The sequence below is a fragment of the Muntiacus reevesi genome, chromosome 5, assembly GCF_963930625.1.
Source record: "Muntiacus reevesi chromosome 5, mMunRee1.1, whole genome shotgun sequence".
Classification (NCBI taxonomy): domain Eukaryota; kingdom Metazoa; phylum Chordata; class Mammalia; order Artiodactyla; family Cervidae; genus Muntiacus; species Muntiacus reevesi.
Genome location: NC_089253.1, coordinates 79255198 through 79279184, shown reverse-complemented (window position 1 = coordinate 79279184; position 23987 = coordinate 79255198). Strand labels below are relative to the sequence as shown.

General features: G+C 36.9%; 1 protein-coding gene across 1 annotated transcript in view; it reads left to right on the top strand.

Annotated features, from left to right (window-relative positions):
- CATSPERE (catsper channel auxiliary subunit epsilon) overlaps nucleotides 1-23987 on the top strand; it is a 134745-nt gene that overhangs the window by 78493 nt on the left and 32265 nt on the right. The window contains exons 9-10 of the mRNA XM_065937129.1: nucleotides 10430-10922; nucleotides 19411-19888. Of these exons, the coding sequence (XP_065793201.1) occupies nucleotides 10430-10922; nucleotides 19411-19888 (971 nt within the window). The remainder of the gene's footprint in view (nucleotides 1-10429; nucleotides 10923-19410; nucleotides 19889-23987) is intronic.

The window sequence follows — 23987 nt, the reverse complement described above, 5'->3', positions numbered from 1 at the left end:
CCTATCAAAATACCAATGGCATTTTTTTTTTTTTACCAATGGCATTTTTTACAGAACTAAAATAATCCTAAAACATGTATGAAAATACAAAAAATCCTGAATATCCAAGCAATCTTGAGAAAGAAGAACATAGCTGGAGGAATCACAATCTAATAGAAACTATACAACAGCATTATAGTAACAGTAATTTCATAGTTATAGTAATTTAAAAGTATGATACTGGTGCAAAAATAGACACATAGGTCAATGGAACAGAATAGAGAACCCAGAAATATACCCACACTTATATATGGTCAATTAATCTACAGTGAAGAAAACAAGAATATACAATGGAGAAAAGAATAAAACTGGGCCAATTTCTTACACCATATATAAAAATAAACTCAAAATGGATTAAAGACTAAAGTGTCACCTCTGGAGTGATGAAACTCCTAGAAGAAAACGTAAGCACTGTGCTCTTTGCTGTTGGTATTGGTAGTGTTTTTCTTGTTTGGTCTCAGGCAAGGACAACAAAAGCAAATATAAACAAATGGACTGCATCAAAAGCTTTTTTTTTTTTTTGGGCCAGGGAGGGAAGAGGCATGCCACACAATTTATAGGATCTTAGTTTCCCCAACCAGGAATTGAATCTGGGTCTATAGCAGTGAAAGCACCGAGTTCTAACCACTTAACTACTTGACCACTAGGTAATTCCCAAACTAAAACACTTTCACACAGAGAAGGACACCATCAGTAAAATGGATAGGCAAACTCCTGATTGGAGAAGATATTAGAAAATGTTATATCTAATAAGCTAATATCTAAATGGTGTAACACTTTTGCACAGAAAAAGAAATAATAATATCTAGATTGTATAAAAAAGTCATACAAATCAATATCAAGTAAAATCCAATTTAAAGATGGGAAAATGATGTGAAAAGACATTTCTCCAGAGAATGCATATAAATGACCAATAGACACATGAAAAGATGCTCAATATGACTAGTACTCAGGGAAATACAAATCAAAAACCACAGTGAGATACCATATCTTTTTGATGATCAAAAAGATAACAAAATAACAAATGTTGGCAAGGATGTGGAGAAAAGGGAACCCTGATGCACTCCATTTAATAAATATGTGTCGTACACTCCATGTAGTACATGACCCCAGTAGTCATTTATGGGTATGAGAGTTGAAGGTTGAGTGGCGAAGAATTGATGCTTTTGAACTGTGGTGCTGGAGAAGACGCTTGAGACTCTTGAGAGTCGCTTGAACAGCAAAGAGATCAAACCAGTCAATCCTAAGGGAAATCAACACTGAATATTCATTGAAAGGACTGATACTAAAGTTGAAGCTCCAATACTTTGGCCACCCAATGTGAAGAACCAACTCACTGGAAAAGACTGTGATGCTGGGAACGATTGAGGGCAAGAGGAGAGTGGGGCGACAGAGAATGAGATGATTGGATGGCATTATGGACTTAATGGACATGAGTTTGAGCAAACTCTGGGAGAGAGTGAAAGACAGGGAAGCCTGGTGTGCTGCAGTCCATGGAGTCACAAAGAGTCGGATACTACTGAGCAACTGAACAACACGCACTCTTGGTGGGAATGTTAATTGGCATAGCCACTATGGAAGAACTTCCTCAAGAAATTAAAAATAGAACTACCATATGATCTAGCAATTCCACTTCTGGATATTTGCCCTAAGAAAATAAAAACATTAATTGAAAAGATAGATGTGTTCACTGCAGCATTATTTACAATAGCCAAGATATGGAAGCAACCTAAATATCCATCAGTAGATGAACCAATAAAGATGGGATACATACACAGACACAATGAACTATTACTCAGCCATAAAAAATAATGAAATCCTGCTATTTACAACATGGATGGACCTAGAGAGTATTATGCTAAATGAATTAGGTCAGACAAAGAAAGAAAAATACTGTATGATCTCACTTGCATGTGCAATCTAAAAGTCAAACAATTTAGTGGAGCAATTCACACTGTGTCTCAGAAAAAAATAAAAATAAAATAAAAGTCAAAGTAAAATAGAAACAGACATAGTTACAGAGAACAAACTGGTGGCTGCCAGCGGTGGGAGGTGTGGGGACTTTGATGAAATAAGCGAAGGGAATTAAGAGGTACAAACCTGTAATTACACAATAATTCACAGGGATATAATATACAGTATAGGAATATAGCAGTAATACTGTAATAAGTTTGTATGGTAACAGATGATTACTAAATTTATCATGGTGATCACTGTGTTATTACTTTGATTGTCAAATCACTATGTTGTACACCTGAAATGAACATAATATTGTATGTCACCTGTACTTTAATAAAATAAGTATATGGGAAGTTAATTAAAAAAAGAAATTCAACTTCATGGTAACTAATACAGAATAAGTATAGATTTAACTTAGTTTTTTGGCAACATGTATATCAGTTGGTTTTCACAATTAATTCAGCAAATCTTTGTTGTACATCTACAAATCAAGCTACAGTTAGAAACCAGGAGTACAGTCAAGGTTCCTACCTTCTATATTCAAATTTTAAGTGGAAATTCAAGAATTCAAATTATTCTAACATGGGAAATGGATAATTAACAAGTAAATATGTAAATAACATAATATATTGTATCAAGAACTATGAAAAACTATACTAAATGATAATACAGAGAGAAATATATTTAGATACCATCTTAGAGGTGGCATTGAGTTGAGATAAAAGGGTTTGTATGAACCAGAAATGTGAAAAAAATGTGGAAAGACTAATCTACATTCTTAAAAAGGGAAAAAGATTAGTGATGGAACAGATACATAAGCAATTATAGACCAATACATCTGAAAACTTAAAGAAAAAACATTCTAGAAAATACAGTTTTTCAAACATGATTCAAAAGGAAATACAGGAGTTGAGCAATATTTTAACTATGAAGAAACTTAATCAGTATTTAGCAATCTTTAAGGAGAATGAGAGAGCACTGACTCAGAAAATTTCAATCCTGACTTGCAAAATGAAGTTACCAAGTTTGCATATGTCAATTCAGGCAAAGTATATATGAGAAAGAAAACTTATATGCTAATGTCATTTATGAACCTAGATGCAAAACTCTGAATAAAATATTAGCAAAATAAATCCAATAATACATGAAAAGAGAAATGACATATAGTCAAGTTGGTTTATACCAGAAGTGCAAGGTTAGTATAATATTTTAAATGTTTTAACATAATTTATTACATTAATAAAGGAGAAAACTGCATGTCATCTCAGTAGGGACAGAATAAAGCTTTACTTTATTTTTACCTCATATCATATATTACTTACCTCGTGAAAGAGAAAGTGAAAGTTGCTTATTCGGGTCTGACTCTTTGCGACCCCATGGACTTAGTCCATGGAATTCTCCTGGCCAGAATACTGGAGTGGGTAGCCTTTCCCTTCTCCAGGGGATCTTCCCAACCCAGAGACTGAACCCAAGTTTTCCACATTTCAAGAGGATTCTTTACCAGCTGAGCCACAAGGGAAGACCAAGAATACTGGAGTGGGTAGCCTATCCCTTCTCCAGCGGATCTTCCTGACCCAGGCCTTGAACGGGGGTCTCCTGCATTGCAGGCAGATTCTTTTCCAACTGAGTTATCAGGGAAGCTCAATACTTACCTCATATCATACATTAAAATAATCTCAGATTAATAATAATTATGATAATAATAAAACAACTTCAGAAGACATATATGTGAAAGGCTAAGCTGAAAATTTTAGAAAGAGATAGGATAATATCTTTATTGCCTCAGGATAGAAAATAATTTCTATAATTAATAAAAGTATCTCAAATTATAAAATCAAAGATTTGATAAATACTCATTAATAGGAACATGAAGTGATGTTTCACTTTATTGATAATTAGAGAAAAATATTAATAGCCCAAAGAGGACCATTTACACACAGAGACTGATAAATATGTTAACATTTTATAATGTTATTAATGAAAACATATCAGTCTATTCAGGCTTCTGTAACAAAATACCACAAGCTGGGTGACTTATAACAACAGAAGCTTATTTTTCACAGTTCTGAAGGCTGGAAATCTGAAATCAGGATGCCAGTATGGTTGATCGAGGGCCCTCTTTTGGGTATCAGAATTCTCACCATATCCTCACATGGCAGAACAGGCTGGGGAGCTCTCTTGGGCTTCTTTTACAAGGGCATTAATCCCACTTATGAGAGCTCTACCCTCATGACTTACCTCCCTAAGGCCCCACTATTACCATCATATTGGGCATTAGTATTTCAATATATGAATACTGAGCAAACACAAACATTCACACCATAGCAATGTGCAACAATGGGAACACTTACATTGCTAGCAGAAGTATAAATTGGCACAAGCAATTTGAAAGATATTTTTACATTGTCAGACAAAGTTGAAGATGCATGTATTCAATGGTTGAGCAATTCAACACCTGTGTTTACCTTAGAGAAACCCACGCACAGGTGAATCAAGAGATATGTGAAAGTATATTTGTAGCAGCATTTTTCTGAAAGGAAAAAATTTGAAACTCTAATTTCCTTTCATAGGGAAATGGATAAACATTCTCTTGCATAATTAGACACAGCAACACAAATCAACATGAATGTATTTCACAAGCATAATATTGAAGGAAAAAGGAATGGCAAACTACTTCTGCATTCTTGCCTTAAGAACCCCATGCACAGTATAAAAATGCAGAAAGATGTGACCCTGAAAGATGAACTCCCCAGGTCGGAAGCTGTCCAATATGCTACTGGAGAAGAGTGGAGAAATAGCTCCAGAATGAATGAAAAGTCTGAGTCAAAGTGGAAAAAATGTCCAGTTGTGGATGTGTCTGGTGGTAAAAGTAAAGTCCAAAGCTGTAAAGAACAATATTGCATAGGAACCTGGAATGTTAGGTCCATGAATCAAGGTAAATTGAAAGTGGTCAAACAGGAGATGGCAAGAATGAACATCGACATTTTAGAAATCAGTGAACTAGAATGGAATGGAATGGGCAACAATCCCTTAGAAGAAATGGAGTACCCTCACAGTCAACAAAGTCTCAAAAATGACAGAATGATCTCCGTTCATTTCCAAGGCAAACCATTCAGTATCACAGTAATCCAAGTCTATGCCACAACCACTAATGCTGAAGAAGCTGAACAGTTCTATGAAGACCTATAAGACCTTCTAGAACTAACAGCAGAAAAAAAGATGCCCTTTTCATCATGGGGGATTGGAATGCAAAAGTAAGAAGTCGAGATACCTGGAGAAAAAGGCTAGTTTGGCCATGGAGTACAAAATGAATCAGGGAAAAGGCTAACACAGTTTTGCCAAGAGAATGCACTAGTCAGAGCAAACACCCTCTTCCAACAACATGAGAGATGACTCTACACATGAACATCACCAGATGGTCAACACCGAAATCAGATTGATTACATTCCTTGCAGCCAGAGATGAAGAAGCTCTATACAGTCAGCAAAAACAAGACCAGGAGCTGACGACTGTGGCTCAGATCATGAACTCCTTATTGCCAAATTCAGACTTAAATTGAAGAAAGTAGGGAAAACCACTAGACCATTCAGGTATGACCTAAATCAAATCCATTATGATTATACAGTGAAAGAGAGAAATAGATTCAAGGGATTAGATTTGATAGAGTACCTGAAGAACTATGGATGGAAGTTCATAACATTGTACCAGAGGCGGTGATCAAGACTATCCCCAAGAAAAAGAAATGCAAAAAGGCAAAATGGTAGTCTGAGGAGGTCTTACAGATAGCTGAGAAAAGAAGAGAAATGAAAAGCAAAGGAGAAAAGGAAAGATAAACCCATCTGAATACAGAGTTCCACAGAATAGCAAGGAAAGACAGGAAAGCCTTCCTAAGTGAACAGTGCAAAGAAACAGAATGGGAAAAAAAAAAAAAAAAAAACACAGAATGGGAAAGACTAGAGACATCGTCAAGAAAATCAGAGATACAAAGGGAATATTTCCTGCAACGATGGGCACAATTAAAGGATAGAAATAGTATGGACCTAACAGAAGCAGAAGAGGTAGCAAGAATACACAGAACTATACAAAAAAGATCTTAATGATGCAGATAACCATGGTGGTGTGACTGCTCACCTAGAGCCAGACATCGTGGAGTACGAAGTCAAGGGGGCCTTAGCATCACTATGAACAAGCTAGTGGAGGTGATGGAATTCCAGTTGAGCTATTTCAAATCCTAAAAGATGATGCTGTAAAAGTGCTGCACTCAATATGCCAGCAAATTTGGAAAATTCAGCAATGGCCACAGGACTGGAAAAGGTCAGTTTTCATTCCAATCCAAAGACAGACAACACCAAAGAATGCTCAAACTACTGCACAATTGCACTCATTTCACATGCTAACGAAGTGATGCTCAAAATTCTCCAAGCCAGGCTTCAACAGTACATGAACCGAGAACTTCCAGATGTTCAAGCTGGCTTTAGAAAAGGCAGAGGAACCAGAGATCAAATTGCCAACATCCGCTGGATCATAGGAAAAACAAGAGAATTTTAGAAAAACACCTACTTCTGCTTTGTTGACTATGCCAAAGCCTTTCACTGTGTGGATCACAACAAACTGGAATATTCTTCAAGAGATAGGAATACCAGACCCCCTGAGCTGTCTCTTGAGAAATCTGTATGCAGGTCAGGAAGCAACAGTTAGAACTGGTCATGGAACAACAGGCTTGTTCCAAATTGGAAAAGGAGTACGTCATGGCTGTATATTGTCACCCTGTTTATTTAATATATGCAGAGCACATCATGAGAAATGTTGGGCTGGATGAAGCACAAGCTGGAATCAAGATTGCCGGGAGAAATAGCAATAACCTCAGATACGCAGATGACACTACCCTTATGGCAGAAAGCAAATAAGAATCTTGTGATGAAAGTGAAAGAGGAGAGTGGAAAACGGCTTAAAACAGCATTCAAAAAACGAAGATCATGGCATCTGGTCTCATCACTTCATGGCAAATAGACGGGGAAACAATGAAACAATGACAGACTTTATTTTCTTGGATTCCAAAAATCATTTCAGATTGTGACTGCAGCCTTGAAATTAGAAGACGCTTGCTCCTGGGAAGAAAACCTATGATAAACTCAGATAATGTCTTAAAAAGCAGAGACATTATTTTGCCAACAAAGGTCCATCTAGGTAAAGTTATGGTTTTTCCAATTGTCATGCATGCATATGAGAACTGGACATAAAGAAGGCTGAGCACCAAAGAATTGATGCTTTTGAACTGTGGTGCTGGAGAAGACTCTTGAGAGTCCCTTGGACTGCAAGGAGGTCAATCAAATCCATCCTAAAGGGAATCAATCCTGAATAATCATTGGATGCACTGATACTGAAGCTGAAGCTCCAATACTTTGGCCACCCGATGTGAAGAGCCGACTCATTGGAACAGACCCTGATGCTGGGAAAGATTGAAGGCTGGAGGAGAAGGGGATGACAGAGGATGAGCTGGTTGGATGGCATCACCGACTCAATGGACATGAGTTTGAGAAAACTCCAAGAGATGGTGAAAGACAGGGAAGCCTGGCATGCTGCAGCCCATGGAGTTGCAAAGAGTCAGACACGACTGAGTGACTGAACAAAAGAACACCTGATATATAATGTGGCATATGGGATTGAATAGGGGGAAAGATTAAGATTCCATTAAAGTATTGGAATAGTTTGAACTTTTTCCTGGATATAATGTATGGGCCACTGAATTTTCTAAGTAGTTTTTAAGCAAGCCCAGAAAATAGAAAGCAGAGAGAGAACTGGTAACTGACTTCATAGAGCACAGAAATTCTGTTAATTGAGAGCTTGCAGAAGGGAATTCTGAAAGGACGTTCTCTAGGGTACCTGCAATCATGCTCCCTGAATATGGAAACCTAGCATATCTCCTCCCAAAAGCATTTGAATTAACAAGTTATAACTACTTAAGATAACTTAAATTTGGAATCAGGAGGGGAGAAGCAGAGTGAGGCACAATGGGAATAAGAAGTATACCTCAGAGGTATCTCACAACTTGTTTCTGCTTCTCCCTTAAATATTAAAGGACATTTAATATTAAATATTAAAGGACCACCAATTACAGAAAGCTTCGAACAGATTCAGAGACCTAAATCAATAAACAGAACAACTCAATTCAGAGGACATAGGACACAGCAGGAAGCAAAAGAAAGTTCACAAAAAAATATACTGTGTACACAGAAATAAGAGAAGATATTATATACATAAAAGGTGACTAAGATGCTATAAAATGAGAAGAAAAGAATTTGAAACGTGTATAAATGTAGTCACAATTTTTTTTTAAAAAATCAAAGATTTGAAAGCAAAATGATAGACATGGAAAACTGAAAAGCTCAGTATGCTTGGCCAGGCCTTCAGTCTTGGGTCCTTCCTAGATCTTGTAGGTAACCAGTTATCCAACCAAACACAATAGTCACTGATAAATAATTGTTCTATGGCTGCTTATGAGATTATTATATAGTCAGTAGACAATAACAAAATGATACTGATGATTTTAAAAGACCAACTGGTGCTTGAAATCAATGTTAGTCAGTGGTGTGGCTTGCCAAAAGCAATAATTGGATCAAGTTTAATGGTGTCATGGTTTAGGGCATAGAAGTTTGATAACATACCTTCAATTCCCCCAACATGGGGTTTCCTTCACCTGGCAGGACCTCATTCCGAGTGGACAGAATGCCATCACCACCAACCGAGTGTATATTCATTGAGTAAATAGGAAACTCAAGAAGCATTTACTGAACATTCTTTAAACTGATGTCTCCTGAATTGCCCTGCTGAGAAATTCTCCTTAGAACTTCTTATAAGTTTTAAGATACATATCAGAGTGCTTGTTTTCACAAATACATTTGTGTGTCCACTTCAAAAGATAGACCCAGCCCTGTCAAATTTTATAATACAAAGAAAAAAAGTGACAATCTTAAAAAACTTATAGAAAGGCACCTCATTTGAATAATAACAAGAGTCAATGTGTCGTCTGACTTCCCATTGGTAAAGCTGAATATGCAAGGCTGGAGAAAATGCCTTCAAAATTTTGAAGTCTCTATCTATCTAGCCAAATTACATATCTTTATGTAAAATAAAGATATTTTGGGGTATTCAGAGTCTCAAAAATTTTATGTTCGCATACCTGTTAACAGAGAGGTACTAAAAAATGTGCTTTAACAAAACAAGAAAGATCAAAGCATTGGACCCAGTAAATGGTGACTTCAACCCAGGGAATAAAGAAAGAAAATTTCAAGAAAGAAGTACTAGGTTACCTCTGCATTTACCACATGGAAGATATTGTGGAGCACCGTTTTAATTACCTATTGGGAAACTTAGAAAACTGAGCACATTTTTAAGCGAAATCATTAACTTTATGGGAAATATTGTAAATATACATATAGGAAAATAATACACATAGGAAAACGTAATTATGACTTTCTCAGTAGTTAACAATATATATATATGTATTAAATAACAATGTAAATACTATAAATTTAGCTAAACACTATGATATTAACTTGAAAAAAGAGATGTACAGGCAGGTATATTATGTGGCAGAAATAGTTTCATGTGTCATATAAGAAGCCAAAATGAACAAAATTACATATTAAGAGAGCAGTAGAAGAATATTTATTTGAGATAATGGAGACATTTCAGAACATAGAGCTGCAAGAATCAAAACTGTTTTCTTTTGGAAACTAAAGTGAGGAATGAGGAGAAATGGGACTGTGGTGGCGTTTTAATATTGTTTTGTTTTACCCAGACTTATGTTGATAAAAATAAAAATTTTTATAAAAGATGATAAACGAGGTGGATGAACCTAGAGCCTGTTATACAGAGTGAAGTTAGGTCAAAAAGAAAAACAAATATCATATATTAATGCATATATATGGAATCTAGAAAAACAGTACTAATGAAACTATTTACAGAGAAGAAATGGAGATGCAGTTGTAGAGAATGGTCTGGTGGACACAGCAGGGGACAGGGAGAGTAGCACAAATTGAGAAAGTAGCACTAACATATATACACTATTATATATAAAATATGTAAAATGTAAAATAACTAGTGGGAAGCGTCTGTATAACACAGGGAGTTCAACCTGGTTTTCTGTGATGACCTAGAGGGGTGGGATGGGGGAGGCGCGTGGAGGGGGGCTCAAGAAGGAAGGAATGTATATATATAGATACATATATATGTATCTGTGTATATAAAATTATGACTGATTGACACTGATGTATGGCAGAGGCCACCACAACATTGTAAAGCAATTATTCTCCAATAAAAGAAAAGAAAAGAAATGTTAAAAAAATAAAGATGATGCCAGCACCATGCAGGATGAATGAGAAGAAAGAGGGGGTGCATTTTACTTTTATATTTTCTATTTTTCTCTTAGGAAATGGTATATCTCGGTACCAATGACAAAAAGTGATGTGCTAAAAGAGGTTAAAGGAAATCCAGTGGCTTTTCAAGACTGCTTTATTGCAAATAGTCTTTTCCTGCTGACTTCTCCTATGCTGACAATACCTGAGATTCCTGGGTTTTTACCAATATCTTCACCACGGGGTAGTCAGTTAATAGCAAGTTGGGCTGCTTGTTCTCCTTCATTTGTTGTGGTAGTAGCTGACATGGAGACCTTTCAGACAAATGATTCATTCCATACTTGGACCAGAATCAGAGTGCCTCCAAATATTCTGACTGAAGATGAAAGACACAATGTGTCTGATGTGACCCTATCACGGGATGGAATTTTTTTCTTAATAAATGGTATTCTTTACTTAAAAAATTATAATACATTTACAAGACTGGGAAGCAATGCAAATCTTCCTGATGGTGGAATTATTGGCATTACATCAAGAAGGTGGTGTTGGATCAACTATTTATTAAAGGTTAGTAAAAGATTACATATATATGTATATTACACCTGCACATTTAGATATATTTACCGAACTGTTTGGTCTTCCCAGGTGGTCTAGACGTAAAGAATTTGCCTGCCAATGCAGGAGATGTGGGTTCAATCCCTGGGTCGGGAAGATCCCCTGGAGAAGGAAATGGCAACCCACTCCAGTGTTCTTGTCTGAGAAATCCCATGGACAGAGGAACCTGGCGGGCTACAGTCTATGGGGTCGCAAAAGAGTTGGACGTGACTTAGTGACTAAACAACAGCAGCAACTATTTTCGGTTGTAGGTTTTTTCCTTTTATCTCTTTATATACGTTTTGCCACTCTTTCTGGCCTGTAGAGTCTATCCTGAAAAGTCCGATAATTCTCTTATGGCAGTTCCCCTATATATAACTAGTTGCTTTTCTCTTGTTGCTCTTAAGATTCTCTCTTTATCTTTAATTTTTTTTTTTTTTTTTTTTTTTGTCATTTTAATTATATTTTGTCTCTGTATTCATCTTGTTTGGCAACCCTCTGTGCTTCCTGGACCTGGATGTCTGTTTCTTTTCTCAGGTTAGTGAAGTTTTCAGCTCTTATTTCTTCAAATAAATTCTCTGCCTCTTTCTTTCTCTCTTTTCCTTTTATCTTCTCCTCATAATGCAAATGTTAGTATGATGTTGCATTGATGTTGTCCCAAAAGGACAGTTCATATGGTTTTCACTACTCTGTCTTCCTGGCCACTGATTAATTCCTCTGTATCATCTAATCTTATTGTCAATACCTTCTAGGATGTTTTTCATTTTAGCTTTTATATTCTTCCGCTCTAGCTCTTGTTATATATTTTCTAACTCTGTTGAAATTCTTACTATATTCATTCATTCTCCCAAATTCATTGAGCATTTTATGTTCATTATCTTGATCTCTTTATCAGATATATTGCTTATCTCCACTTTGCTAAATTCTTTTTCTGGGATTTTGTCTTGTTTCTTCATTTGGAACATAATCATCTGCCTCATTTTCCCAGTTCTTTACTGTTTACTTCCACATGTTAGATAGGTCAGCTGTGTCTCCTGAACTTGCAAAAGTAGCTTTGCATAGTAGACAGTCTATGGGGCCCAACAGCACACCCCTTTGGTTACCAGAACTATATTCTTTAGTGGTACCCCTGACATGTACTGTGAATACACACTTCCCTTGTGGTGGGGCTGACTAGTGGGCATGCTGGTCAGTGAGGCTGGCCAAGCTGGCTGTGAGGCTGCCCTTTGGGTGGTGGCTGTGCGCCCATTGGAGAGCAGGGTAGGCTTCTTGCTCAGTTGGTTGTGTGGCCCAGCAGATGTGGGGCTTCTGCAACCCCTTGGAGGACAGGGCTGGGTTTCTGTGTAGCTGTCTTCATGGATCAGGTGGCCTCTTGACTGGTGCAAACCTATTGCAGAGTGGGGCCAAGTCAAACAACTCTGAATACAAAGTTAAAACAAATTTTATGCAAACTACCAGAGCTTCCCTAAGATGACATATGTAACAGCTACACCCCCATATCAATTAAAGAAATTGAATTTGTTATTTAAAAACCTTCCCACACAGAAAACTTCACGCCAAGAGTATTTCATCAGTGAATTCTATGATATTTTAAAATAAATGCCACAATTTCTAAAATCTTTCAGAAAACTGAACAAGGGGGATACTTCCCAATTTATTCAGTGAGGCCAGCATTATGTGATACAACAACCAAGAACAACACATGACAAGAATATAAAACTGCAGACCAATATCTCTTACTAACAAAGATTTAAAACCTATGAACAAAGTGTTAGTAAACCAGATCTAAAAATATATAAAAAGGAAAATACATCATGACCAAGTGGGTTTAATTTAGAAATAAAAGAATGACTTGCAATAGAAAATCAATCAACATAATTCACCTTATTAGAAAATAATTTTAAAAACCCATATGATCATCTCAATAGGTACATATAAAAGCATTTGACAAAATGTAGTATACACAATTAATTTTAAAAATCAGCAAATTAAGAATAAAAGAGAACTTCCTCAACCTAACACAGAACATTTATGAGAAACCTTAAGCTAACATTGTCCAATGGTAAAAGACTGTTATTTACTCTTCTCAGATTTGATGAAAAATGCTGTTATTGGTTAAACCTGCCACTTGGTGTTCATTTTTTATTAACACCATTTGCTCCTTTGTTCCTTTCTTCCATTTCTTGCTTAAAATAAGGAACAAGGTGAGAATGTTTGCCCACACCACATCTATTCAACATTGTATTGACAGTTTCGGCAGGTGCAATGAGTTAAGAAATGAATAAAAGGAATCTGTATTGAAAAGGACTGTCTTTATTCAAACACTTTTAGATGTAGAAAAGATTATGAAATCTATTTTTTTTAAGTTACAGGGCTAATAAGTGTGTTTACCAGGTTGCAGTATATAAGATCAATATAAAAAAGTCAACCGCATATTTATATAGCAATTTAATTTTGTATATGAAAGATATAAACATATAAATGAATAATCATAAATTGAAATTTTTAAAAATACTGCTTAAATAGAATTTAAAATATTAAATACTTAGGAATAAACCTGATAAAAGATATGCAAATATATACACTTTAAAACTACAAATATTATTGAGTGACGTAAAAGACATGTATAATGTTTCATAGCTTGATATGTATGAAAATGTATCTTGTTCATAGGTGGAAAACATGCAATATTGTTACAATGAGAATGCTTGAGAAAAGCAGCACTTCAATTAAAATCCTATTGGCTTTCGTAGAAATTAAGAAGCTGATTCTATCAGTATGGAAAAAAAAAATCTAGAAATAAATGCCACTAAAAATGTAGATCTTGGTTGGAATGCAGAATATTTTTAAAATTTTGAATTCTTCCTAAGCTTATCTACATGAACAGTATGAAAAGACAAAAAGATGGGACACTGAAATATGAACTCCACAGGTCAGTAGGTGCCTAATATGCTCCTGGAGATCAGTGGAGAAATAACTCCAAAAAGAATGAAGAGATGGAGCCAAAGCAAAAACAACACCCAGTTGTGGATATGACTGGTGATGGAAGTAAAGTTCAATGCTGTAAAGAGCAATATTGCAGAGGAACCTGGAATGTTAGGTCCATGAATCAAGGCAAACTGGAAGTGATCAAACAGGAGATGGCAGGAGTGAATGTTGACATTTCAGGAATCAGTGAACTAAAAGGGAGTGGAACGGGTGAATTTAACTCAGATGACCATTATATCTACTACTGTGGGCAAGAATCCCTTAGAAGAAATGGAGTAGCCATCATAGTCAACAAAAGAGTCCAAAATGCAGTACTTGGATGCAATCTTAAAAACAACAGAATGATCTCTGTTCGTTTCCAAGGCAAACCTTTCAATATCACAGTAATCCAAGTCTATGCCCTGACCAGTAATGCTGAAGAAGCTAAAGTTGAATGGTTCTATGAAGACCTACAGATCTTCCAGAACTAACACCCAAAAAAAGATGTCCTTTTCCTTATAGGGGACTGGAATGAAAAAGTTGGAAATCAAGAAATACCTGGAGTAATAGGCAAATTTGGCCTTGGAGTACAGAATGAATCAGGGCAAAAGCTAATAGAATTTTGTCAAGAGAATGCACTGGTCAGAGCAAACACCCTCTTCCAACAACACAAGAGAAGACTCTACACATGGACATTACCAGATGGTCAATACTGAAATCAGATTGATTATATTCTTTGCAGCCAAAGAGGAGAAGCTCTATACAGTCAGCAAAAACAAGACTGGGAGCTGACTGTGGCTCAGATCATGAACTCCTTATTGCCAAATTCAGACTTAAATTGAGAAACTAGGGAAAACCACTAGACCATTCAGGTATGACAGAAATCAAATCCCTTAGGTTTATATAGTGGAAGTGACAAATAGATTCAAGGGACTAGATCTGATAGAGTGCCTGAAGAACTGTGGATGGAGACTCATGACATTCTATAGGAGCCAGTGATCAAGGCCATCCCCAAGAAAAAGAAATGCAAAATGGCTATCTGAGGAGCCCTTACAAATACCTGTGAAAAGAAGAGAAGTGAAAGGCAAAGGAGAAAAGGAAAGACATACCTAAATTCAGAGTTCCAAAGAACAGCAAGGAGAGACAAGAAAGCCTTCCTCAGTGATAAATGCAAAGAAATAGAGGAAAACAATGGAATGGGAAAGACTAAAGATCTCTTCAAGAAAATTAGAGACATGAAGGGAACATTTCATGCAAAGATGGGCACAATAAAGGACAGAAATGATATGGACCTAACAGAAGCAGAAGATATTAAGAAGAGGTGGCAAGAATACACAAGAATTATACAAAAAGGATCTCAGGACCCAGATAATCATGATGGTGTGATCATTCACCTAGAGCCAGACATCCTAGAATGTGATGTCAAGTGGGCCTTAGGAAGCATCACTACGAACAATGCTAGTTGAGGTGATGGCATTTCAGTTGAGCTATTTCAAATCCTAAAAGATGATGCTGTGAAAGTGCTGCACTCAATATGCCAGCAAATTTGGAAAACTCAGCAGTCACCACAGGACTGGAAAAGGTCAGTTTTCATTCTAATCCCTAAGAAAGGCAATGCCAAAGAATGCTCAAACTACTGCACAATTCCACTCATCTCAAACACTAGTAAAGTAATGCTCAAAATTCTCCAAGCCAGGCTTCAACAATACGTGAACTGTGAACTTTCAGATGTTCAAGCTGGTTTTGGAAAAGGCAGAGGAACCAGAGATCAAATTGCCAACATCCGCTGGATCACTGAAAAAGCAAGAGAGTTCCAGAAAAACATCTATTTCTGCTTTATTGACTATGCCAAAGCCTTTGACTCTGTGGATCACCACAAACTGTGGAAGATTCTTCAAGAGCTGGGACTACCAGACCACCTGACCTGCCTCTTGAGAAACCTGTAGCAGGTCGGGAAGCAACAGTTAGAGCTGGACATGGAACAAGAGACTGGTTCCAAATAGGGAAAGGAGTACATCAAGGCTGTATATTGTCATCCTAATTATTTAACTTATATGCAGAGTACATCATGAGAAATGCTGGACTGGATGAAGCCCAAGCTGGAATCAAGATTGCCGGGAGAAATGTCAATAACCTTAGATATGCAGATGACACCACTCTAATGGCAGAAAGTGAAGAAGAACTAAAGAGCCTCTTGATGAAAGTAAAAGAGGAGAGTGAGAAAGTTGGCTTAAAGCTCAACATTCAGAAAACTAAGACCATGGCATCTTGTCCCATCACTTCATGGCAAATAGATGGGGAAACAATGGAAACAGTGAGAGACTTTATTTTCTTGGGCTCCAAAATCACTGCAGGTGGTGAGTGCAGCCATAAAATTAAAAGACGCTTACTCCTTGGAAGGAAAGTTATGACCAACCTAGATAGCATATTAAAAAGCAGAGACATTACTTTGCCAACAAAGGTCAATCTAATCAAGGCTATGGTTTTTCCAGTAGTTGTGTATGGATGTGAGAATTGGACTGTAAAGAAAGCTGAGCACCAAAGAATTGATGCTATTGAACTATGGTGTTGGAGAAGACTCTTGAGAGTCTCTTGGACTGCAAGGAGATTCAACCAGTCCATCCTAAAGGAAATCAGTTCTGGGTGTTCATTGGAAGGACTGATGCAGAAGCTGAAACTCCAGTACTTTGGCCACTTGATGAAAAGAACTGACTCATTGGAAAAGACCCTGATGCTGGGAAAGATTGAAGGTAGGAGGAGAAGGGGACGACAGAGGATGAGATGGTTGGATGGCATCACCGACTCAATGGGCATGAATTGGAGTAAGCTCCAAGGGATGGGTGAAAGACAGGGAAGCCTGGCATTCTGCAGTCCAGGGGGTCACAGCGAGTCAGACACAACTTAGCTACTGAACAGAACAGAAAGTGTCTTTATTTTTTGCCTTCATTTCCACCCAATACAGAATTATATAATGACAGGTGGGTTTTATTGTTTTTCAGTTGTTTTTAAAGCAATTTACAAAGACATTTGGTTATCCTATGGCTTTCATCATTTTTGTTAAGAAGTGAGCCATTATTCCAGTCATTGTTCTCAAGTATATAATGTGTCTTTTTTACTCATTTCTCCTTTAGATCCTTCATTTTATCTTTGGTTTTCAGCATTTTTATTATGTGCTTATGTGTAATTTCCTTTGTATTTTTCCTGTTTGTGGTTCAGTTGAGCTTCTTGGATTTCTGGGATCATTTCTTCCATTAATTTTTGGATGTTCTTGAACATTATTTCTTCAAATACTTCTTCTGCACCAGTTTCTTTTTCCTCTTCTTCTAGGATTCCAGAAACATATATATGTGAGACTTCATATGGGCAGATGCCCTGATTTTTTTTAATTTGTATTTCAGTTAGGATACATGCTATTAACCTGTCATCAAATCCACTGCTCTTTCACTCTTGCTATTCTCAGTTAACTCTTAAATCCATCTAGTAATGTCTTTATTCCTCGTATCATATCTTTAATTTCTAGCATTTCCATTCTGTTTTTTTTTTTTTTCTTTTTTAATTTATTTTTGGCTGCGCTGGGTCTTAGTTGCTGCATGTGGGCTTTCTCTACTTGAGGTGAGTAGAGGCTACTCTCTAGTTGCAGAGCTCAGGCTTCTCATTGCAGTGGCTTCTCTTGTTGCAGAGCACAGCTCTAGGTATGTGGGCTTCAGTAGTTGCAGCACGCAGGCTCAGTAGTTGTGGCACACAGGCTTAGTTGCTCTGCAGCATGTGGGATCTTCCCGAGCCAGGGACAGGATCTATGTGCCCTGCATTGGCAAGTGGATTCTTGACCACTGGACCACCAGGGAAGTTCCCTATTCTGTTTTTGTTTTTTTTTTAATCATCTACATATCTTAGCTATAATTCCCCATCTCTGCATTCTTGTTTGTCTTTCCACTAGATTTTCAGTGTTTCATCATAGCAATTTTCTTTTCTGCTGTGCCTGGAGTCTCAGCACTGACGAGATTCCAGAGATCTCTTCATACTTTGTAACTGAGTCAACAGCTTTCCAAATCCTAAGAGAGTCATCTATGCTGCCAGCTTTTTTTTTTTTTTTAAATCACTGAGGATTTCTCTTTCCTTTCTCATCAGCCCCAGGATTTCTTGCCTTGGGAGATTTCTCTCTCTCTCTTGCTTCCCTGCCCCTAATCCTTGCATGGAGACTGCTTTATACTCTCAGTGAAGACCATGTATATCTCAGAAGGAGAGCTTGTCTTAACTCTCTTATCCCACTTCCTGTATATGGTAGCTGAGCATCCAGAATGCTGACAGATTTTTCTCAACTTTGTTGCCCTGGTACCTGTCCCCTCCCTGTCTTCAGAAGGTTACTGCTTTATATTTGGGAGAGGCCACGAATGTTAACAGAGGGATTGCTCCACTTTCCTGCCTTGCCCCAAGACATTGGCTAACTATACCCAAGCACTAAGTGAAGATCTGTAGGAAAGAGTTTTGGGTAGGTATAATCTCATTACATGGCTGGGGCTCACTGGAGTTCCCATCTATCTGTTTATGACCAATTCCCCTTCCCATCCCTCTGCCAAGAACAGTGAGAATAACTGTGAGTCTTTTCTATAAAGGGCTCATCATTTTGTTTCTAATCTATTTCCTTCTTGAGAATTGTTTCGCACTCATTTTCAGCAACAGAAGTTCTAGGTTTTAAATTGAATCTTCATTTGGCAAAACATCTTTTTACCCCGAATGGTCTCTCTATTTTTTAGTTATCAGTTCGATTTCTTTCCACATACTGTTTGAGTATAGACTAGATATTTGTACATTAAATAAATGTACAAATCTTTTTATTTTGAGAGACAAGATATGCACAAAAGACTCTGTTGATTGTCATGGACATAGAACTTCCATTTTAAGTAAAAATCTTTAAGAATTAGAACCATTTGGGGGAGGGGAGATGGGGAAAAGGGGGTAACTGGCTCCCTAAATGAAATTACACCCACTGAATCTCAGACATAGCATCTCTGGGTGGTCTTCCCCTCTAACAGTGTCCATCAAAGGGTAGTACTGTTTTGTCTCAGGTTTTAAGTTCTCTCTTCTCTTTAGCAAAGGAAGTTGGAATTCCAAAAATAATGTTTGAAGTATCCTTATTTCTTGACCTTAGTAAACATCAAAGTCTAAGGGACACTCCTGGTCAGAGTAGATAAATACATAAGAAAAGAGAAGGCTAATGCTCTTTGAGGATTTAAAAGGGAATTTAAATTAATTGTTTCCATTGATAGAAAAAGTATATAAAAGAATAAAATTACTGGAATAATTTATTTTTATATCTATGTGTAATATATTTCCATGTAACTTCTATGTCTGAAGTATTGTTCAGAAATACAATACAAATTAAACCTTAGTAGTTACTGTGTTTTATTTTTAAGTGTTGCACTATAGAAGACAGGAACTGTTAGCACCCTCTCTAAAATCAAAGATATTCTAATTGTTTTCTATTTTGTCACAGGATAAAGAAAGAAGAAGCGACATGGCAATCTGGACAGAAAATGAAGTTTATCTTGGATATACTGTTCTTAAATTTGTTAAAATAGTAACTACTGAAAAACTGAAAGGACTTCTAAATATGTCACCAACTGCTACTCTGACTATACACAATGTTGAGTATACAGGACACCCTTTGGAACTTGCCTTGTTATTAAATTACTGCATTATATGTAACACCTCCAAAACAATTTACCTAGTGATATACAATGAAGATACAATACAATGGGTATTCCAAGACTTTGCATTAGATGTCACTATTGACACTTTTTTAATTCCATATTTCTTATATTCAGCAATGCCAGAATTATTACTATGGGACAAACATAGGATCTACTATTATTATCATAATTTCACAGATACTGGAGTTTTACAAACAACTACAGAATTTGGAAATCTATCAAGATTATCACAAAACAGCATTATTCACAATGTTCTTATGGGTAAGTTATCTTCAATCTGCAAAAATTATTCTAGATTTCATAGACATCTTCCTTATGAAGATGTACAATTGTAATGCATTAATATATGGTGTTTTTGATAAAGATGTTTAGATGTTTTACCATCTAAAAATGATTATCTTTAAAATTCTGTTAATGTTAACTAGGATCTCATAAGGGACTTCCCTGGTGGCTCAGAAGGTAAAGAATCTGCCAGCAATGCAGGCTACCCACTTTGATATTCTTGCCTGGAGAATTCCATATATAGAAGAGTCTGGTGGGCTGCAGTCCATGGGGTCTGAAAGAGTCGGACGCAACTGATAGACTAACACTTTCACTATTTTTTCCAGAATCTCATAAAGCAAAATGGCAAACTCAAGTTCTTTATTCAGAAGTACATTTTGATCAATCAGCAGATACACATGCAACTTACATATGTGTTTTCAGTGTAGGAGGTGATGTGTGGTTGTATTCATTTCCTAGGGTTTAGGACTCACATAACAAAGTACCACAAACTGGTACAAACTTAAAGCCACAGAAATTTATTGTCTCAGTTCTAGAGGCTAGAATTCCACATTTAAAGTGTTGGCAGGGCCATACTCCCTCTGAAATCTGAAGGAATCTTTCCTAGCTTCTATGACTTGCTGGCAAACCTTGCCATTCCTTCCTTGCAGCTGCATTATTCCAGTCACTGCCTGTGGCATCACATAGCATTCTTCCTGTCTTCATACACCATCTTGTTATAAGGACGCCAGGGCCAACCGTAGCCCAGAATGATCTCATCTTAACTAATTGCATCTGTAATGACTCTGTTTCCAAATATAGTCATGTTCTGAAACAGCATCTGGAGTTAGAAGTTCAACATAACTTTTTTGAGGGGACACAATTCAATTAAACTGAATTCTATAACATATGTTGTAGAGTTAAACCAATCTGTTTTCAAGTCCATAAAAATGTCATTTAATGTTTCCAAACCTCAGTTTTCTAATCTAAAATATATTAATAGGACTGTCACGTTGACTAAATAAGGGGTTGTATATAAAATGCTTAGAATAATACCTGGCAAGTGGTAAGCCTTTAACTAATAGTAGTTATTCTTGGGCTTCCCTGGCGGCTCAGTGGTAAAGAATCCACCGGCCAATGCAGGAGACACGGGTTCTATCCCTAATCAAGAAGGATCCCACTTGCCTCGGAGCAACGAAGCCTGTATGCACAACTATTGTACCTGTGCTCTAGAGCCCGCGAGCCGTAATTACTGAAGCCCGCATGCCTTAGAACCCGTGCTCCACAACAAGAGGATCCACATCAATGAGAAGCCCACACACTGCAACTAGAGATAAGTGAGCACAGCAACGAAGACCCAGCACAGCCAAAAATAAATAAATTAATTAAATTTTAAAACATATTGTTTATTCTTTATGTTATTATTCCTAAGGTAGTGTACTAGACATTATATGAAACACAAAGAAATAGAAAGTTTGATCCTCAAGGAATCTAGTTAGGAGTTAAATTAACTGGGACATTTAAAGTAAATATCACTGTTACTTGTAATTGATCTTTTTTGACCCCATATCACCCTTCAACTCACAGCCATTCAATTTTGCTACTCCCTTTTACAGCAAAACTCCAAGAAGAATTGTCTACTTTCACTTTTTCCTCTTTCCTCTCATTCTTTCTTGAATCCACTCTAATAAAATTTTCTCAAAAACTGCCCTTGTCAGGGGTTTCGATGACTCCCACTTTGTTAATCCAGTGGCCAACTTCCAGTCATCTTTTGTGATCTGGCAGCAGCAGCATTTGAAACAATTCAACATGGCCTTTTTCCTGAAACACGTTTTCCCAAAGACTTTGGGGGGTATTTTTGATCTTCCTCCTACTTCACCAGCCTCAACCTCTTTTCCATTCTCATCTTCTTAATTCCTAAATGGAGAAGTAATTGAACTCTCTTTACATTCATTCTTTGTATGTAATTCATTCTAATGTAATTCTTTACATTACATTCATTCTTTGCCCTCCAGCCAAGATCCCTAGCCTGAACTCCAAACTGCTATCTCTTACTACCTCTTGATGACTAGTGGGCACCTCAGACCAACATATCCAAAACTGAATCCTTGAGTCCCTCACCCACACTGCAGCCTGCTTCTTCCCTTTTCGTCCCCTACCAAGTAAACAGCTCTTCTTTTCTTCCAACCACAAGCCTTGACCTCATCCTTGAATTCTCCCCTTTTACATCCCATAGCAAGCCATTATCAAATCCTGTTGGCTATGTGTAAAAAGTATATCTAAAATCTAACCTTTTTTCACCATTCCCCCTCCAGTCCAAGTCCCTATCCTCTCTAGCCCATAAGTATAAGAGTTTTTTAAGTGGTCTCTCACCTTTTATCTGTGTGTCCCCATCATCAACCAGGTTAAGGTACACCTAGCAGCCAGAGTGAGCCTTTGAAAATATATGCAAAATCATATTCCTCTGCTTAAAACCCTCATTTGGCTTCTTATATCACTCAGAATAAAATCTAAAACCTTTAGCATAACCTGAAACACAGTATGAGATCTGGCCCTAGTCTCTGATGTGGTCTCCTATCACTTGACTCTTTGTTCACTGTTACCTAGCCAGACTGGCCTTTTTCCTATTCCTTGGATATCTGCTGCCAAGAATATTCTTCACTTTGATACTGACATAACTCTTCTACTTAATTCAGGCTTAAGTCCCAAGTATTTTTTTATGTGTGACTTCTCTGGTAATGTCATAATATGAAAGGACTTTCCAATTATTAGAAATATTGTCATATATTTTCTGTGAATAATTTAACTTTGGGAGTTCCCTGGTGATCCAGTGGTTAAGAATCTGCCTTGCAATGCGGGGACACAGGTTCGATCCCTGGTTGGGAAACTGGCTCCCACATGCTGTGAAGCAACTAAACCCATGCACCACACCTAGAGACTCCACGCACTGCAACTGGGGAGTCTGTGCACCGCAGCAGAAGACCCTGTGTGATTCAGTAAAACCCCTGTGCAACTAAGACCCGAGGCAGCCGAATAAATCCTAAAATAAAATTTTTAAATATTTTAAAAAATAGTTTGACATTATAATTCTTATGTTTCAATCTTTAATTCATCTATATTATTGTATTTGGTATAAGTTAGAAACCTAATTTTATTTCTTATTTTTCCTCTGAAACCTGGTATTGCCTTCAGATCAATCTTCTGTTAAGCAAAGCTTGCCCCACAGATCTGAAATGCCAATTTTAGTATGTATTTATTCCTCATGTTAAGTGAGTTCAGTTTTAGGCTATTCCCTCCCACTCATCTGTCTTCACAAGATCTATATTGTTTTGATTACTGCAGCTTTAATCACCTAACACACTAAGTGTGTGTGTTTAGTCACCAAGTGTGTGTGTCCGACTCTTTGTGACAGTATGAACTGTAGCCTGCCCCTCCTCTGTTTATGAGAATTCTCAAGCAAGAATCTGGAGTGGGTTGCCATTTCCTTCTCCAGGGGATCTTCCCTACCCAGGGGTTGAATTCACATCCTTTGCATTGGCAGACGGATTCTTTACCACTAAGCCACCAGGAAAGCCCCTAACACACTATGTAATTTACTTATTTTATGTTTATTGGTTGCCTTCCCCAAAGTAATGTAAGCTACAAAGGAAAAAAATCTTTTAGTTTTTTACTAATGTGTCCTCCCAACTATCTAGAGTGGTGTGTAGCTGTAGTTGAGCATTCAATAAATATGTAATGAATAGATGAATGCATATTTGCCATATCTTCCCAATCAGGAATGTTATATGTCTTTATTATTTTTATTTTCTTTAATTGGTCTATTAAATTCTTTCATCTCTTCTTCAGTCAATTTTAGATGTTTGTATTTATTGGCAAAGACTTCACATTTTAATGTTTCAGTTTCTTACATATCTGTATTTGTATTCTCTTGCTCATTTATAATATTGTTTATGTCCCTACTTGCTGGTTTGCAAGATATTTATTATTTTTAGAGGTTTTTTTGGTTTTGTTTTCCTTTCCTTTGAAAAGAATTGTTTTATTTATCAACTCTACATCCTTTTTTATTTAATTCCTTAATTTCTGCCTATATCATTAATGA